The sequence below is a fragment of the Aplidium turbinatum genome, chromosome 4 (genome assembly GCF_918807975.1).
Source record: "Aplidium turbinatum chromosome 4, kaAplTurb1.1, whole genome shotgun sequence".
Taxonomy (NCBI): Eukaryota; Metazoa; Chordata; class Ascidiacea; order Aplousobranchia; family Polyclinidae; genus Aplidium; species Aplidium turbinatum.
In genome coordinates, this window is record NC_137475.1 from 43,851,830 (window position 1) to 43,869,293 (window position 17,464).

At 39.3% G+C, this 17,464-nt stretch overlaps 1 protein-coding gene across 1 annotated transcript; it reads right to left on the reverse strand.

Moving 5' to 3' along the window:
• Nucleotides 1-3,614: 3,614 nt before the first annotated feature.
• LOC145768271 (caspase-7-like) lies at nucleotides 3,615-16,988 on the reverse strand. Its single transcript, XM_082579751.1, has 13 exons — nucleotides 16,897-16,988; nucleotides 15,520-15,652; nucleotides 14,368-14,440; nucleotides 12,987-13,103; nucleotides 12,442-12,691; nucleotides 11,866-12,037; nucleotides 11,005-11,183; nucleotides 8,964-9,135; nucleotides 8,610-8,707; nucleotides 7,150-7,308; nucleotides 6,069-6,124; nucleotides 5,238-5,502; nucleotides 3,615-5,149 (listed from the first exon to the last, which is right to left on the reverse strand). The coding sequence occupies exons 1-13, from the start codon at nucleotides 16,912-16,914 to the stop codon at nucleotides 5,123-5,125; spliced, it is 1,719 nt and encodes a 572-aa protein (XP_082435877.1). The 5' UTR covers nucleotides 16,915-16,988; the 3' UTR covers nucleotides 3,615-5,122.
• Between the last annotated feature and the right edge of the window lie 476 nt (nucleotides 16,989-17,464).

Genomic DNA, 17,464 nt, shown 5'->3' on the forward strand with positions numbered 1-17,464 from the left:
CTGATACTTTCTATTTACTCTTGTCCTATGGCCGTGCTGGCTGTAGACATATACTCGTACTACATGTAGCCTACTAAAATTCAGGCACATCTGAAACCTTTCAAGGTTAGGCCACCTTTTCCCATTCATCGACGTGCTGGTAGCATGTATCGATGATATTAACTGATAGCTCGTAGGCCTAGCATCCTTTTCGTTCCGGACGCGTTAATGACGAAAATTGAAATAATGAGGTTTATACAATATTTGTATGTTATTTATTTCATGTATTAGACCACGCGCAATCACTACGCACAAAAAAGTACAATGTAACATCAGACTGAATTACCACATTTGAAGGAAAATAGAAAATTATGCAAATAATAACTTCGCATATAGAAACCAATTCTAAGCGCAACATAATTTCAAAGCACGGATACCTAATTGCATGGATTGATGAAAGGCTATGGTTAAGCAAATAGCAATAATAACGAACTTTGCTCAAGAATCAAGGTTTATAACTTATTACATTTAGCCTACAACAGTGTAGCCGAAGCAAACAAGCTATTTGATTAGTTTCATGCCTCCAAAGTGCAACACCAAAGTGCGTTTTTACAAACCATCAAGACAGCATGCTGATGACATGTAATTTTTCGTTGTGTTCTGGAAGATGTGTGTTGGAATGATGGCATCCTTTGTCTCTATCACGGTCATCGGTAAAAACCCATACAGATTATATACCTTAAACACTGTAGGCCGAATATCAGGATGGATATTTTCCCGTCGGGATTTTTCCGTGTGGATTTTTACCTAGGCTACATTCCTTCATCACAAGCGCCGAATCGGGCCAGGCAAAATTCTCCGAGTAAGCCAACGGAGTCACACAATAGGCCTAGCTATAACGTTGATAATGTGGTTGCTTGTGCAAGGACACAAAGCAGGAGCATAATACGCCAAGCGAAGCTAATACAATGAACTCATTGTCCTCAACAGTCAATCTGAAAGGCTAAAGCAAACATGTGACGAGACAAAAGACATGGATAAGTTGCTGCAGACACGGTTGAAATCAAGAGAAAGTTTCGTATGCTCAGTCGTTAACCTCAACAACAAATAAGACAACCAAGGTTTAAGCAATTGACACAACAATTCGATAATGACCCTGTAACATGTATCATGTCAAACAAGCCTACAACCCATCACTCGCGAAAATGATGGTTTTACCATCAGAGTCCCTTCCCCAAGAGCAAACGCCAATTGGGCAAAGTGGAAAAGATTCAATCGACTACAAACCGGTGTTAGCCGCACTAGATCTGCAATGGTAAAGTGGGGTTACAACACGGGCCCAGTTACATGTATCTGTGGAACCAAGCCCCAAACAGCGGATCATCTTCTTGTATGCCCTCAGCTTAGCCTACCACTCGCAGTGCGGCAAATGGGACCTTTCAATATACAACTCCGAAAGAATTTGTCGATCTGTGGTGCATCAACTAAATTTAAAAGACTCGATAAAAAGAATTGTCCATTAACTTAATACGCTTCAATACAAAAGAAATTTATTAAATAAAATACATATATCATTGGCTTTAAAGAGTAGCCTACAACACAATAATCACAGCGAATCTAAGGATATTTCTTTTCACCCATCTTCTTGTATAGTACCACAATACTTACAGCAACACGCCATGTTTTAGGTGAGTTCTGAACCTCTTGGGCTTACTCAGCATCAGTGAATATTAATAAAAGTTTTTGAAAGTATAAATCTTCTACGGAAAAAAAACAGGGTTTCATTTAGAGATAGAAAAAGTGTTTTTACAGTGAAGTTCCTTCACAATTGTTGCTGAGATCTCACACAATGTCAATGAAATGTTTTGCTCATGACTTTAAGATGCAAGCATGGCTGACAGGTTGATGGCAGACCGCCATTAAACACTCATATTATAGAGTAGCACATAGGCAAACGCAATACAACACATCATTTACATTATAAACACAAGTGATAAAGTATTGTAAATAGCTACCACATATTCTATCAATTAGTCAATTTACAGCTTGCACAAGTAGAAGGCCATTCTAACAAGGAAGATATAAACTATCTTTAAGAACAAAACCTATCAGCTGGTTTCTGCAGCTTTGCATTGGTCAAAACGAATGTACTGAGAGATAAAAGCACGAGAAGTATTTTTGAAGTCGGTAGGACACTGCGGATATGCAGGAATCTACAACCAGACTAGCTTAATTGAAGCAAAAATGTTTTTTGCAATAGTCTACAAAGAAAATTTATAGAGACCTATGGCTAATTAGCTGACGATGACAGAACGTTTAAGTATTTTCGCTGAACAGGTAAGGCACAGTAAGGCTTTGCCAAACTAACTACTAAGGAAATAAAAAAATATCAGTAACCTCTCAAGTACAGGTAGCTCCACACAAAGTGAAAATTACATGACTTTTGACTCTATTTATTAAAAACAAAAACGTCTAATAAGACATTTTTAACTACAGAGGACAATGTTTCGATCAAGGATCTCTTCAGAGCAGTGAAATGAGAGTAAAGAGCTGTCTCCAAGTTTCGAATGAGATGATGGTTTCTAAAAGTGATGATTAATAAGCCAATGAAAACAGATTTAATTTCGGACTGCAGCGAAACGCAATTTTCACGCCACATGTGTAGAGCTACATGTACTTGAATGATAATTGTTTTTTTTTCCACTTTTTGATTTATGCATATCAGTTTGTATCCTCTGTGGATCCTTCTGTAGGATCATGGGCCAACCTATATTATAGATGTTTGTTGGTACAACCCTTCATTTTCTTTAAATATAAAATATTAAGCGTCTCGGCTTTCACGTACGGTATTAAAGTAACAACGCTCTTAGGTGGAGAGTGTTGAACCATACTTGGGTTGTTTAGTTTTATTTGACGCGACCCTTCCCAAAAATGTACTACATTTTGCGATCACATTCCAGAACTAGGTGTACTTTTGTCGCATCCAGGTATACGCCCGGTAGTTGACGACTTGGAATAAATAGACGGGCAGGAAATCTGTGTTCACCTTCAGGCACGCCTTTAACTGTCTTGCCAAAGACACAGTAGCATGCTCTTAAGTGGTATCGAACTGGCGTCCTTTCGAACGTCGAACCAAGGCCCTCACCAGCACTCGACTGCGTAGCTGGCTCACTTGGTGTATCGTGGGTACAAGACATGAACTTCGAAGCTGCGTCCAAGCAAGAAAATTATAATGGAACCAACTGAAAATTATTTCAAGTGATGAAGAATCGTAAAGATTTTCAAAAATATTGGAAGGCTTGAAGCGACGAGACAGAAAATGTAAATTAAAATATTACAAACCAAAAGCCTTAGAATTTCTGAAATGCTGGTATAGGAAAACATCAACTTGCTTAAGGGAACGTTCAAATATTACGTAACGCTTTTTTTCCGAATTTTTGACCCCCCCCTCCCCCATGTAACGCCAACGTAACGCCTTTTTCACTACGAATTCAGCACAAAAAACTACCGTTCCGAACTCGAAAGCGTTACGTAACGTTTTGCTTGAACCCCCTCCCCCCCGATGTGACGCTAACGTAACGCTTTGGATACCCCCCCCCCTCGAAGGCGTTACGTAATATTTGAACGTTCCCTAAACAAATGAACTTCGTGTATACAACAAAACAAAGATTAATTTACGTAACGTTTTACGTAACGTACAGCTACAAAATCAAGACCTTCTCTGTTTAATCAACCGTGCAACCGTTACTTCGAGTCTATGTGTTTGAAGCTTCGCAATTATGCTTCTACCGAAAATGAACGAATGATTCTTTTGCATCAACAGAAAGTTTTAAACATGACGAGTTGTGGCTTTGAGCGATTAATTCCAATATCGTGCAGGTGCGTACAACAAGCAACGTTTTCGAGTTGGATCCCTCGAGTGGTGGTACGAGCTACAGATGGGTAGTTTATTAAAAGTTTAAAGAATAAGCACTGAAGCTACCACGTTGTTCCTTTTCTTGATGTTTCCTAACAACAGGATATGACGTAAATTTACAAGTGGGACATGATTGTTTCTGTTTTAAAACGGATGGACACGTTAGCCTCGTCTGTAAAACCTTGACAGGCAACACTTCGTTGATGGCTTTGACAGTGGGCGGCGTGTTTCAACAAACAAATACTTTCTCATGCACAGTTGTACACGTCTTTCTACAGTGGTTGGGGGTTGGTTGCGACCGCGAATACAGCAATAACTGCACAGAAAGCAAAACATCAAATCGTACACAAGTGTATCAAGCTACCTGAACAATAACGATAATGACGACACCTAAAGGTACTTGGGTGAATCACATTAGATGTTGAGTTGTCAGGCACCGTGGGTGAAGATACGGAAAAGAATGTTATTTAATGAAAATTTAACGTTACAGCGGACATAACCAGCTGCATGTATCATAGAGTATCGTTCCTCCTAGAACCAGTGACGTAACTTTGAATAGAAACTCGGCTAAAGGGTTAATGACCGACAAGACACAACTCTGCCTTGGACCCGATGGACGTTAGTTCGAAACCACCCGTGGATGAGCATCAATGTCGCTCTATGCTTACCAGTGTATCTCAAACTTGTATAAATATCAGTAACTATCAATGCAGTGTTGCATCAGGGCGAAATGAGCAATGTCTTGTAGTAACGTGATGTACAGTGCAAGTAATGACATTGTAATAAATCTACTTCGACTACAACACCAACTACATTAGTTAAGGTGAAAGCCAGATAAGATTGAAACTGAATATAAAGCAAGGTGGATTCTTTTTCCTTTCCAATGGCTATTGGGAGTGAACTCAGGCGTTTAAAACTTTTACAGAAAATAAACCTTTAAGGTTTGAATAACAATTGTTGACAAAGCTTTAAAAGAAATTGTTTACAAATCACTTTCTTCAAAGTATTTTTTCGTTTTTCGACCAAGAATTTCAATATAATTGCCACTGATCTGTGTGACTAAACGTCTGGCTTCCGGGCAGCTTCGGCGGTAAGTTGTCTGTCGGTTGCCAGTCGTCTCTCGTAAGAACGTCGGAGACTCGTGGAAAGATTTGGCGTCTTGTGGAAGCTCATTATCGTTTAGCGCCAAGCTAGGGGGGATGAAGCGTTCGCCAGCGGGAGGAGGCACTATGGCGTCATCAATGAAAGGTCTTTCTGTAACAAATTGATCTCGATTGGAAGGATCCTCCGAGGAAGATTCCTCTTCCAAATAAGAGGCTCCAAGGGAAGAAATCGTACTTACATGAGGAAGAGTGGATTTCTCCTGGTTGAGGTTCTGGGAAGTTTGTGGGATGTTGGTTGCTTGTCCGGGGGGTCGTGGAGGGTCTAAGGAACAGTCCTCAGGGTCTGGGTAAAAGTGTTTAGATTTAGGGGGCAAGGGAGGAATATGTTGAGAGGAGGAACCGGAAGATTGTCTTTGACTTGAGTCTTCCCGAGAGATCTCAGTTGTGGTGAGAACGTAGCTTTCACTCGAAGTGTAGTCTTCTTCAGCATTGTGTCTTGTAACACTGAAATACAAACAAACTGTGGATTAAAATTTGAAGCCAACAAACATCCACCTGCACGCATCAGGAGTCGAAACGATAACATCTCGATCGTCAGCAGCACATATCTAACATTCCGGTAGTCTTCCGAAAAAAAAAAGTTTTAGTTGTCAGCAACGTCACAAATGTAGTCGGCAACGTCACAAATAGATATTAGGGAGCATCAAACTCCCTCATGAAAATTTTTTCTCATGGCAGATGAGCACGTAAATCTCATTTGCTGACTTGACAGTTTAAATGTAGCCTACTTGCTGAGTTGAAGCACTTGCTGAGTTGTCGCATGCTGAGTGGTCTGACGACCTTTAACTACATCTTAAAGGTTTGCGTACGTAGCCAGTAGCCACTGCAACTCTCTGATGCTTTTTCAATACTTTTTTGTTTTGTGCGGATTTGTTCACACTTGAAGTTTACATTTTACTCTGACACTGCAAAGATCGATAACTACTGTTTCAAAACATCATTAACGTAAAGCCCAGCTGTTTGCTTGAGCTCTGCAAGCAATGAAATGTCCTCCACAACCCAGGCCTTACCTGGCTTCTACCTGCATGGTGGTTTGACTGACAGTCGGCGGTGGGGAACACTCAGCCTGTCAAAGAAAAATAATAGACTAAAAATTGTTTACACAACTTTGCAGCGACACGTTTCCGCAAGTCTAACATGCCTTCTATTATAAAAGGCAACTTGAGTCCCAGTAAGAAAGTAAGACCTTTGGAATCCCAAACTCGGCGGGTTCGCCCATCTTTGACAAATAACAACCAAACCTCATAACATTTTCTGTTTGGTACTAACACTAAGACGACAGATGAATGCATATTACCCTAAACCAGTAAACCTGTTACTCGCAGCCTCAGTTAGCACAGTAACGTGAAATCAGTTTCTCTTCGATTGCTTGATCTCAGATTAGTTTATAATAATCGGTTGCTTCATTAGGGAGCGAGAGTCAGAGAATACAATAACCCATCACAAAGAACAGCAAGTCTGCCAATCTATAGACAATGATTTACAACAATGCGCTATAATAAATGGCAACACTGCTATCTTTCCTACACGAAAAAATGGCAACACCGCTAAATTACCCATAACTAGTACCGGTAATGTTTCCTATCAATTTAAAGGGTGCTCAGTTTCCTTGCGCAAATTACACTTTATTGGATGTGGCTGCACCATTTCACTGCTGGGTAAAAAGTGGGTACCGGTTAAGACGGAGATCGAACCCGAGCCTTCCAATGCAAACATCAAGAGCGTTTACCACCACACCACCTCAAACCAACCAGTGAACGGCAACACTGATACATACTACACATGGTTCTGTAACCAGTCAGGTTTTGATGATTTCAAATTGTATTGAAATACTACCGGACAACTTAAGGTTTCTACAATCTTCAGTGTTTTGGTTAGAAATTCCAGTGTTTTATTAGCATCACTCCAATTGGTGAGTTTTCTCATCAATGTCAAGCAATATATTCGATGACGAGAACGATCGTTTTTGTCCAAGTTTTGATCACAAAGCCAATTTAAGTGACGGTTCGCGTCGGACTCGGAATAGTTAGAACTGGCTGAAAATTACGCAATGAAATTGGCTCGACAAACGAACTGGTAAAATGTGAGCACCTGAGTGCCTGTATCTGGATCTTCATGCTTAGGCTTGAAGAAAACTTCCGCTGTAAGCCGGGTTGCAATGGATGGTATCTGCTTCTTTTTGTTCGACACTCTATCGCAAGTAGACGATTCATAATCGTAGGCGACCATACGATTCACCCGAGTCATCATCTGTGAAGAGAAAGGTTTGAGTAATGACAATAAATGTGCATGGTGCATCGTTTTATAGCATAGCACTTGGTTCGCAAAGGTAGTAACAGTTTAAAGTTAGGTTTATTAAAAACAAACTGCAATGGCAAAAGCTACAGTTCAGTGTTCTTAAATTATCGCAGTATGTTCTGTGTCAATTCGAAGATACATTGATGATGATGGCGTATGAGCGATCTTTCCAGGCTAGATTGGAGGGCAGGAAATCTTCAGCCACTCGGCAGTCTCGTCGTCCAGGATTCTCAGACCATGCGCACCGTGTGGAGGCCGGTGGGTTAGGCAGTGGTAGATGACATGGTCTGCGGTCTGTTCCGTGGCACCACACTCGCATTCTGATGAAGGAGCCAGGCCCCACTTGTGCATGTCCGAACGAAAGCGGCCGACGCCAGTTCGCAGGCGGTTAAGCCTGACCCACGCAAGCCTTGCGAGGGACATCCCTGGTGGACGGGGATCGGCGTTGGGTATGAAGTCACGGAGCGTGGAGGTGTGATTTTGCCACTCCGTGTTCCACATGTGGTTCGTCCAGTGTGCCGCACTTAAACTAAGTTCTTCTGCGTTCTTAAGGAGTTGTTGTGCGGCAGGCACAAAGGGGCGTCTTGATTTCAAGCGCTGCTTTATAGGTGGTGGTCTAACTCTTCGTACTCGCTACAACTCTTCGTAACAGCTACCCTAGCCCTTGTTCATTCCACCGCTGAGTACTGCGCGCCGGTCTGGTGTCGTAGTTCTCACACCCACCAGATTGATACCGCCATTAACGACGCACTGCGTACTGTGACTGGATGCCTGCGTCTCACTCCAACGGACTGCCTGCCCATCCTAGCAGGCATCCAACCCGCTGAGCTACGCCGTAAAGGAGCCACGATTTCTCTCGCTCGCCGCGCTTTGGACCCCGACCATCTCCTCCATGCAACACTCAAGAAGATACATTGAATAGCACGATCATACTCGCACCAAAAACAAAGTTACAATAGTTGAAAACAACCTTGCTTAGTGGTTTATAAGCTGGTGTGATGAAAGTACCTGAGAAATGCCAACTTTTGACTGAATGCCTGGCAGTCACAAGGCAGGTGGCAAATCAATTATGTTTTTGGTTCAAAAAACAAAACCAAACCAAAAACAAAAAAACAAAAAACAAAAAAACAAAAAACAAAACCAAAACAACCAAAAAAAAAACCAAAAAACAAAAAACCAAAAACAAACCAAAGCAATTAAAAACTAAAGTCGTTAATGCTAAAATAACAAGCATTCATTGGCTGGCTACAAACCTGCATTAATTCCATGCTGGCACCGTATCGGTTGAGGATTGCGCATAGAGCTTGCACAAAGAACGACCCATTGCTCTCATTACGCCACGAGTAGTATTCTTCAACATATAGCCGCAGTAATCGTTTATTTTAGATTCATATTTCAATTTCATGAGTAAATCGAAAAATTATGATAACTATAAAATATAAATAAGTAAATAGAAAGATTGACAAGATTAAAATAAGGATCTCATGTGACAATTGAGTGTTGTTAGAAATCGCAGCGGCAGATAGCTGTTTCAATCTTTGTACAGACCTCGTCGGTGCCCTTTCGGTTCACACCACCATCACATCGCCATCAATGACGTCACATACCTGGCACAGTGGAGTTCGCGATCAAAAAGTCCGCTTCCGCCGGGATTGTCACTTCCTGTTCCACCCTGCCATCGACTGCATCCCCCCCGGGCTGGGTCCCATCTATTTGGTCTGACTGGACACGGCGCAGCGGTACTTTTCCTCCGTCATCAAAGTTTACACCTCTACAAGCCTGCAAGTAGAAGCGGGGTTACGGGGTGCATCGTTGACAAAATATTTCACTAAAAATAAAGGTTCTGAAAGTTCGATTTTCTACATAAACAAACTTACAGATAACATACAAATAACAGAAAAATGACAAAAGATAGAATAATGCGACAAACTTACAGCCGCTGACCATCAAGAAACATTTTCAACTAGTGGGATAAAAAATAACGTAGAAGCAACCCTTCTAGATGGTGAAAATTTGAGCACAGTTCGAACATGAACCAAACCAATCAAACCTTATAAAAAGTAAATCATCAGAAACTTTAAAACATGCTGCGTTCATTAATATATAACATGTGAAGGGGTTTGTAAGATATCAAACTGTTTGTGAAAATAAAATAAAAGTTGGCTCATAATTTCTGACAGCATGGCGCATCTAGTACGACAAGAACGAACTGAGATTCAACAAACGGAATCGACAGATATAATATACAATTCGTCGGTTTGTAAATGTTCAATAAATCATAAAATTAAATTAATTAATTACTTTCAAAATATTGACTCTTATCAAAGCAGGCCTCGATTTTTTTTATCGTTCAAACATAACGCCCTTGAAAAAATATTTGATGACACGCGCCAGTTATCGCCGTAGGTGCTGCAAGTACACAAAGATGGATGACAAGGTTGTGGTGAGTGGGCACGGGGCAGCCGCAGTCAAAAGCGCATTATTGGCCGAGTATTGCCCAGATTGCAAGTGTGAACGTATTTTAGGAAGATGGGTAGCCCCCTCATGCTGTGCCAACCCCAAGTTTGACGTAGATCTTAAACTTTGTGTCAAGTTTCGATAACGGTTAGGGAGCGTTCATAACTGACGTCAACCACTTTTTCGCCATTCCTCTTGGGAGGTCTTCGTTTGTCTCTTTTCTGAAGGGTTTCTCTTAAGCTTCACGATAAACCGTGACGCCGCAAAGCAACTAGATAAATTATATCTAGGTCAACACCGTTCCGAAAGGCTAAACTTTCGCTACTGTCGCCCACATGGTCTCGCCCAGATGTCGTGTACCGGTGTCAACCACACACATCTATTTTGAACATGTCGGCCTGACTTATGTTTGTAGTTTCAAAATAAATTAAAAATAGAACAAATTTGTGCCTTATGCACAAAAACATTAACACAAACTTGCTGTCTGGTTAATAGGTGAACTTCACAACATTCTCAGAATATGATGCAACAGCAGGGATGCAGCAAACCACTTTCATTGACCAGCAATGAATGCATCACAGAAGCAATCAGGATGAAGTTACAACATTTGCGTCAACAGCATAATTAATTATTTATCGTCAATAAATATTTGCTATAACAGAGGTGCTATAACAGATACAATAGACTATAGAACTTGATGTTCGTGTGGCTTCTTATAGTTTATAATACAATGTTTGGTAGAGAGGTGATTTTTTTTCAATTTATGGAGAACATCAGTCAGTTGGTTTACTTGAAAAGGGCTCACATGAGTATGGCCGAAAAAGTTTGTAATTTTTAGTGTATTTTTATTTATCATGTGAAATGCCGTCTGGTTGTTAGGTTTTATTTGTCTATGCTTATAGTTTACACCGCCATAAGCTTGCAGAAATATTTCGGCAAGCTGTGATGTAAAGTTTTTGTTCGAAAAAATGTTCCTAGACAGCAAATATTTTCCTTTTTACATCGTTTAAAAGGCAAGTGACGTTTAACGATGTGAAATTGCAACTTTTCTTAGCTGGGTTATCTTTATAAAATGAAGCTGACGAGTATTGCTTGAGTTAACCTTCAGCATACAAAGGAGAATTAATTGCCCACTACAATGTGGGCAATCGACGCTGTAAAACACAAGGGTTGCTCGAATGCACCGCCTACCTGAATGAAAAATAGTTTTGGCTTTCCTGCAAGGGTGGTACATCGGTCTGCGCCGAATGGTCTTGTGAAGTCTTTCAGGTTCATCTCAGCATCTCTGGCATAAAGAATATCTCTGTCGCCACCGTGTGTCAATATAGCGCACCCAAAGCAATCGTAGTCGGAGAAGTCAGCCTTAGACACTGGTGAAAAAGAATAAGATACTTAGCAAAGTTCAGCGACAATATGCATATATAGCAATGCCCATATTAACACAACTGTTGTCTCCTAGACCAGTGTTTCCCAAACTGTGTGCCGTGGAGCTTTTTGGAAAATAATCTATTCGTATTACTTGAATACTTAATCATGAGCAGTGGCCACTATTCAGTAGTATCCATATTATATAGCTGGTTTCATTCCTTCGCACTTTCATCATTTGATTTTTGTGCTGTTTGCTTTCAGCTTAACTGAAGATGATCTAGCTTCTAGCTGATCGAAATCGATTTTTAGCTATGTATGATTGAACTGACTCGTGTGAAAATAAATTTCTTTGCATTACAAGACATGTAACCGAGTCGTTCATATCAAGCATTGTTGTGGGTTTGACACCTGTCAGAAGATACCTCATTTTCTTGAATATGGTATTTAAGTATTGCCTTCCTGATGAAGTAAGCGTGAATGTCACGTAACAAACAGGCATACCTATTAATTTGAAATTTGCACAACAAAATTTTAAAGCAAGTTTATTTATGTAGTATGTGCTCCGCAATTATTTTTAATGCGCTACAAGCTGAAAAACTTTGAGAACTACTGTATGTATTTAATATCAGTACTCCATGCACAGACATAAAAAAAAAACGTTGAGCTATCTAAAGTACAACTTACACATGTCAATCCACTGGTAGATGTCGGATCTAGTTGCGTCTTTTACAACTCTAACATATTCAAAGCCAAGCTGCTTAAAAGCATTTTCAAGGTTCAACGCGTCCTTATCCGTTCCTCTTCGATCGTTTAGGCGGTCATCTTCCTTTCTATGTTTGTTGTACAAGTCGAACGTCTGCCGAAGTGCAAGCAAATTGAAAATGATGGAAACATTTCTTGCAACACTTCAAATCTAAGCCAGACATAGACATCACATCAGTTTCGTTTACATGGATTGTAAAAGTTTGTAAACGATTACAGCGTTTGCAAACATTGAATCAATGTAAAAAAACAACTGATTTGTTGTCTGGGTTCGCAATGCAATCATGAATTAGACAAAGTAGATGGAATATGTTGTTAGTTTTTATATTGTAATATCGCGGTTTACGCCTGGTGGTTGGATATTTAATAAAGTGGACGAAGAGGCAAGGAAGCCAATATTCGTGCCCACCTTCAGACATGACAGCCTAATAAGAATGGCATTGGAAATAACTAGCGGCTACTTCAGTTGATACATCACAATGAATAGCAGTCACATACATTGTGATTGAAGATGACAAAACACCCCCGCTCGGGATACGCCATGTCGTAACGGAAAGCGTCTTCCACATCTGACGCAGCACACTTCTCTATGGATAGAGTCCCCGTTTGCTGAGTTGAAGTTATCCCCAAATGGGGTTGTGGGTGAGAAGCCACATCACTCTGGTCACCATAGTACTGCTCCCCTCCATACTCGCCCCCTGCGTCAGTGGAGTCCTTGACGGGTGTTGGTTCTTGTGGGAGTGCATTGCTGAAACACAATTAGCAATCGAAAAGAAAAGATTGATGATCTTGCAATGATATCACGCAAAGGTATCTACAAGAGCAAAACAGAAGCAATCATACACCACTACAGGCCATCAAAAGTCCAAGCTGGTATCATCATCACCACCATCATTCAAATTCGGGTTTTAAAGTTTGTATTATTGAAGCAATTTCGGAATCAGTGAACAGGTTGCCACGTGTTTTGTTAAGTATTATACGTACTAAGCATGTGTCATACAAACATCTGCTTTGATTCTATGAGAATTGCCACAGCAACTCACAAGAAAAAATGCTTGACTGCATTCGATGCACCTTCCGCTTCAAATACGATCGAGCCGCTATCATCCTTTTGAAAAACTTCATCTGGGATGTCAAACATGTCTCGGCGGTTATCTCTTCTGAAATATAGAAAAACATTTGTTCCAATTAATCAACTAGAATAGTTTGAAACAAGCTAAGTTTGTTTTGGCACAAAACTGCATGTCTTAGTATCATTGTGAAAAAAAGGGTAAAAATATGTTAATTTTTTCAACAGCATATAGCAAAATATTTCCAAAAGATGCGGAATATTTTTGGCACGTCCGCAGTCGGAGTCGTTAAAAAAGGCCTGTGCCTCTAATTTGATACAGAACCACAAATAAAAGTTTTGTCCGCATAAAAAAAAAATATTGTCTCTTGTTTTTCATCATCATTATCAGTCGTTATCTCCGCCTGCGGCAGATTGCGCATCAACATGCACTTTAAACCTTTACCAGAAAATAGAAGTGTTTGTTCTTGTCAGTTTTTGTGAAAGTCGTTATTGCAATTTCGATCACAACTAACGTAAAATTAAATGAAAAAAAATCAAAAGAATCTGGCAATCCTCAAATATCTGGCAACACTGAAGCCGGAGTGGGCCAGTTATAAATCGCGAAATCGGAGTGGTATATATATTTTTCGCCCTGCTTCACAGCTATGAATATATTCTCATCAGCAAGTCTACATTTGGGTTTCAATTAAGTTAAAGGCTTAATTTCTAATTATTATAGCAAAAATAGTGTGTGCTATTACAGAGGTACAAGTAAGATAGAAATTGAGTTTACATGAAGCATTACCTCCAAAATAAAAATGGTTCTTTTTTTGCGTAAGAGGTTAGCCTTATAATGCAAAAATAAAATACTTTGTAACCTAATCTCCTAACTTCAATGCACAACTAAAAACCTAATCTCAACGTCAACTAATAGGGTCTGCTACTATTCGGTGAGTCTGATTCGGTGAGTTCCTAACCTCTAACCCCTAACCCTAACTCCAAACCCCTAACCCTAAAACGGCAATGATAATTAGGCTACGGTACCCGATAATTAAAAAAAAAAAAATTGAAAAAATCCCCCGTTGAAGGATCGGACTCACCGAATCGGACTAACCGAATCGGACTCACCGAATCGGACTCACCGAATCGGACTCACCGAAACGGACTAACCGAATCGGACTCACCGAATCGGACTCACCGAAACGGGCCATTCCGCAACTAATAAGGAGTAAACTGCAAACCCCGAGAAGTGTTAAAAATTAACAAGAAAACACAATGTTGGAAGTAACAATTATAATTATATATAGATGAAGCATAAAGATGAACTGTATCACATCTCAAACAACAATAACGAAAACACTGCACCAACTTACTTGGGTGTGAACCTCTTGACAACATCACCAGCTGTCTTGTAGAAGACAGGGGGGCTTAATAGAAGCGGACCTGCTAATATATTGAAATATTTCCAATTAAAAAAGTAATCAAACTCTATTACAATAACTCTATGAAGACACACAAAAATATTCTTTTAATAATGCTGTCACTGCGAAACAGTTGGAAATAGACTGAGGTAGCAGAGCTCTGCTCTCAACAAATTGTTGTAGCTTTTAACAGTGCTGGTAATACCATATTAGTTCACTGCTAATTAATAAAATCAATACAGCAAAGTATAATATATTACATTATTTAGTGAACTGAAAATTAAGTAGCTTGTTTAGCTCACAGGAATGAGATCATGCTGGGTCAGATTCAGAATGATCTGCAATATTCAATACCAATGAGTTTAAAACAATGGTGGAGCTAATCATTATGAAAACTATTTGCTGTCAATGATAGTGATTGCAATAGATATCACATCCCTGTGAAATGATCAGTCAAAGCCAAACTTTGTTTTCATGCTGGTTGTTTTAACTTATGACCAAAACATGATTTCAAACAGTGCTGCAAAACATCCAAGTTAAACTATTGCTATCTGCATTATTTTCGATTATTATCCACCAACTTATTCCATGATACAAGCAGGTTTTCAAACGTAGTGTTGAAGCAGTAGAAACGTGGTGCTGCAGAAGAATGCTCTGCATTACGGTAGACCAAGTTATGTACATGTTTTCTACTATCTCCGTCATTAAAGAAATGATTTTATGAAAAAGATTTGAAGAAAATGTCATCCTAGCTTTGGTCTTAGCACACATCATTAAAAAAGAAGGAAATCTCTGGATTTCTACTTAATTTCCATTCCACAATCAGGCAACCAAGAGCAATTTTAGGTTACTGGCTGGCAATGGGAGCAGTGACAAGATTTGCAAGTTCAGCATCTCATTCATCAAAATGTGCTTCTGCTGTAAGATATGTAACAGCACAACAGTTCAGGTTTACTGCCACACAACTCCGGCACAGATCTAACACAATGACATTAAAAGAATAAATGTTATTCCTATATTATACAGGTTCTGTAAACAGTTTTATTGAACAGAAAGCAAAAAGTGTGGTTGAGTGAGAAGTTGAAAAAGTTGCATTAAACTGACCTGCTGAAAATAATGATGATGATGATATATTTGGAGTAATGTTGTTACAAGTATGGTCAGGGGAATTGGATTGGAAAGGACCGGCATCTGTTGTATCCACCTCACGATGTAACTCTGCTGAATCATGCAGTCTCTAAATAGAAATATTAATTGGCAGTTAGCAACCTGAGAAAAGCTTTTAAATATTACACAATCTTCACATATAATCACAATTATGGCAGCATACAATGTTCTGTCACAAGTCAATGTAGAATAATTAGCTTTAATTTAACGACAAAAGGCCTATATATATGCTGACATTTACGGTGAGATGGCGAGCAGATAAGGCCTTTCAATTATGCAAACCTGGTTCAACACCCCAGGACCCAGGTTGTTGAAAAACATCTGATTCCCCAAAGCTCATAACTGAGTATGGGACCTTTACTTTACATCACAAGTTCTCAAAGTGTGAATCGTTTTAATTTTCCAAGGGTGCCATGCAATGATTCCGGTTGGTATCCAAACTCAATTGAGGTAATAAAATGTTTATTACCTGACAGACATGTGCATTTGAGTAAATTATTAAAAAATTGTAGCAATCAATTATAATTTAATAATCACATAGCGCACAGTTCTAATTCACTTCACTTTGCAGCAAAACAACCGAAGGTTGGAAACACATAGCCTATAAATACATGATGCCGAAATGCATATCGCTAGGTGTATCCAAGGAAAAAAGTTTGAGAGCCACTGCTTTAAGCATGATTGTATATGTCATACTTTTTCATACTGTACTTGGCATCTTTTTTAAGTTGCCGTTTTTTTTTTGTGTATCAGTAGGCTTACATAATATCAGTTTTTGTATCAGTGCACAATATGTTCAATAGTTTTTGCCAATGCAAAAAGATTGTGTTGTCCGGTCTAATTCATTTTTAAATTTGATTTTATGCTGTCTATTGGGTAAGTTTATATGCTAGCTAACAATCCATCAATAGAGGTGGTGGGATGGCACGACTGATAAGGCGATCGCTTTCCAATCATAGTACCCTGGTTCAACTCTCAGTTAAAACTGGTTGTTGAAAAAACACTGCTCATCTCCATCCAGGGTGTAATACTAATAAATTGGGTGGGCATATATGCTGAAGAAAAAAAATTGTTGGAAAGGAACTAGCCACCCACTCTAGTTGGTGCCAAATTCTTAGTATATTATAATGAAAACTTTATTTTCTCATCCAGAATGCATGAAATCAAGTGAGGAACCATGTTTTTAGTATGGTACTATAATATAGCCAATTTATTGCAGATATTATTGGAGTTTATTTTGAACCCTTTTTGCAAACACATTTACAAATGACAAAGAATTAAAAAACTCAAAATACTAAAAACATTTACCGGTACCTCCTGATCTTTGTCCATTGTTAAACAAAATCCACTTTAAAAAAAGCAAGTTTGAAATTGTAATTAATTCATAAATCTACACAAAATAATTCATAGCCTAAAATTATTTCTTATATTGATAAACAAGTTTCACAGCGCAATTGCATAGCCTATTTCAGATGCAACCTAGTTCGTACCAATCATAGCCGTACGAGCCAGGGGGGGCAGCCGCCCCCCTGTTGTTTCAAAACGTCACGAATTCGGGCAAAATCTTGAAATTATAAGGGCAAAAATTGCTATATAAAGCGCTACAAAATTGCATAAATTAAAAAAAAACTATAAATTAATAACTTTTACCTATCAAACTAAGTACGGTACAGCCTCTTATTTGCACAAGAAATGTGCCGCAAAATTTTCATTTGGCACACCCATATTGATATATTGTATTGCATGGTGATCAAACTGCAGTACGAAATGCATTTAACCAACTGCATCATGCCAATTTGGGCAACCACCAAAATATGTCTCTAATACTTTTGTGAAACTGCCCAAATCAAAACGCAAAATTTGCTATATAGCTAATTTTATT

Coding starts and splice junctions, on each gene's coding strand:
- LOC145768271 (XM_082579751.1), bottom strand. Junction 14,441..15,519: donor ATCATCATTATTTTCAGCAG/GTCAGTTTAATG, acceptor TCAATATATTAG/CAGGTCCGCTTCTATTAAGC. Junction 6,125..7,149: donor ATCCAGATACAGGCACTCAG/GTGCTCACATTT, acceptor TTTCTTTGACAG/GCTGAGTGTTCCCCACCGCC.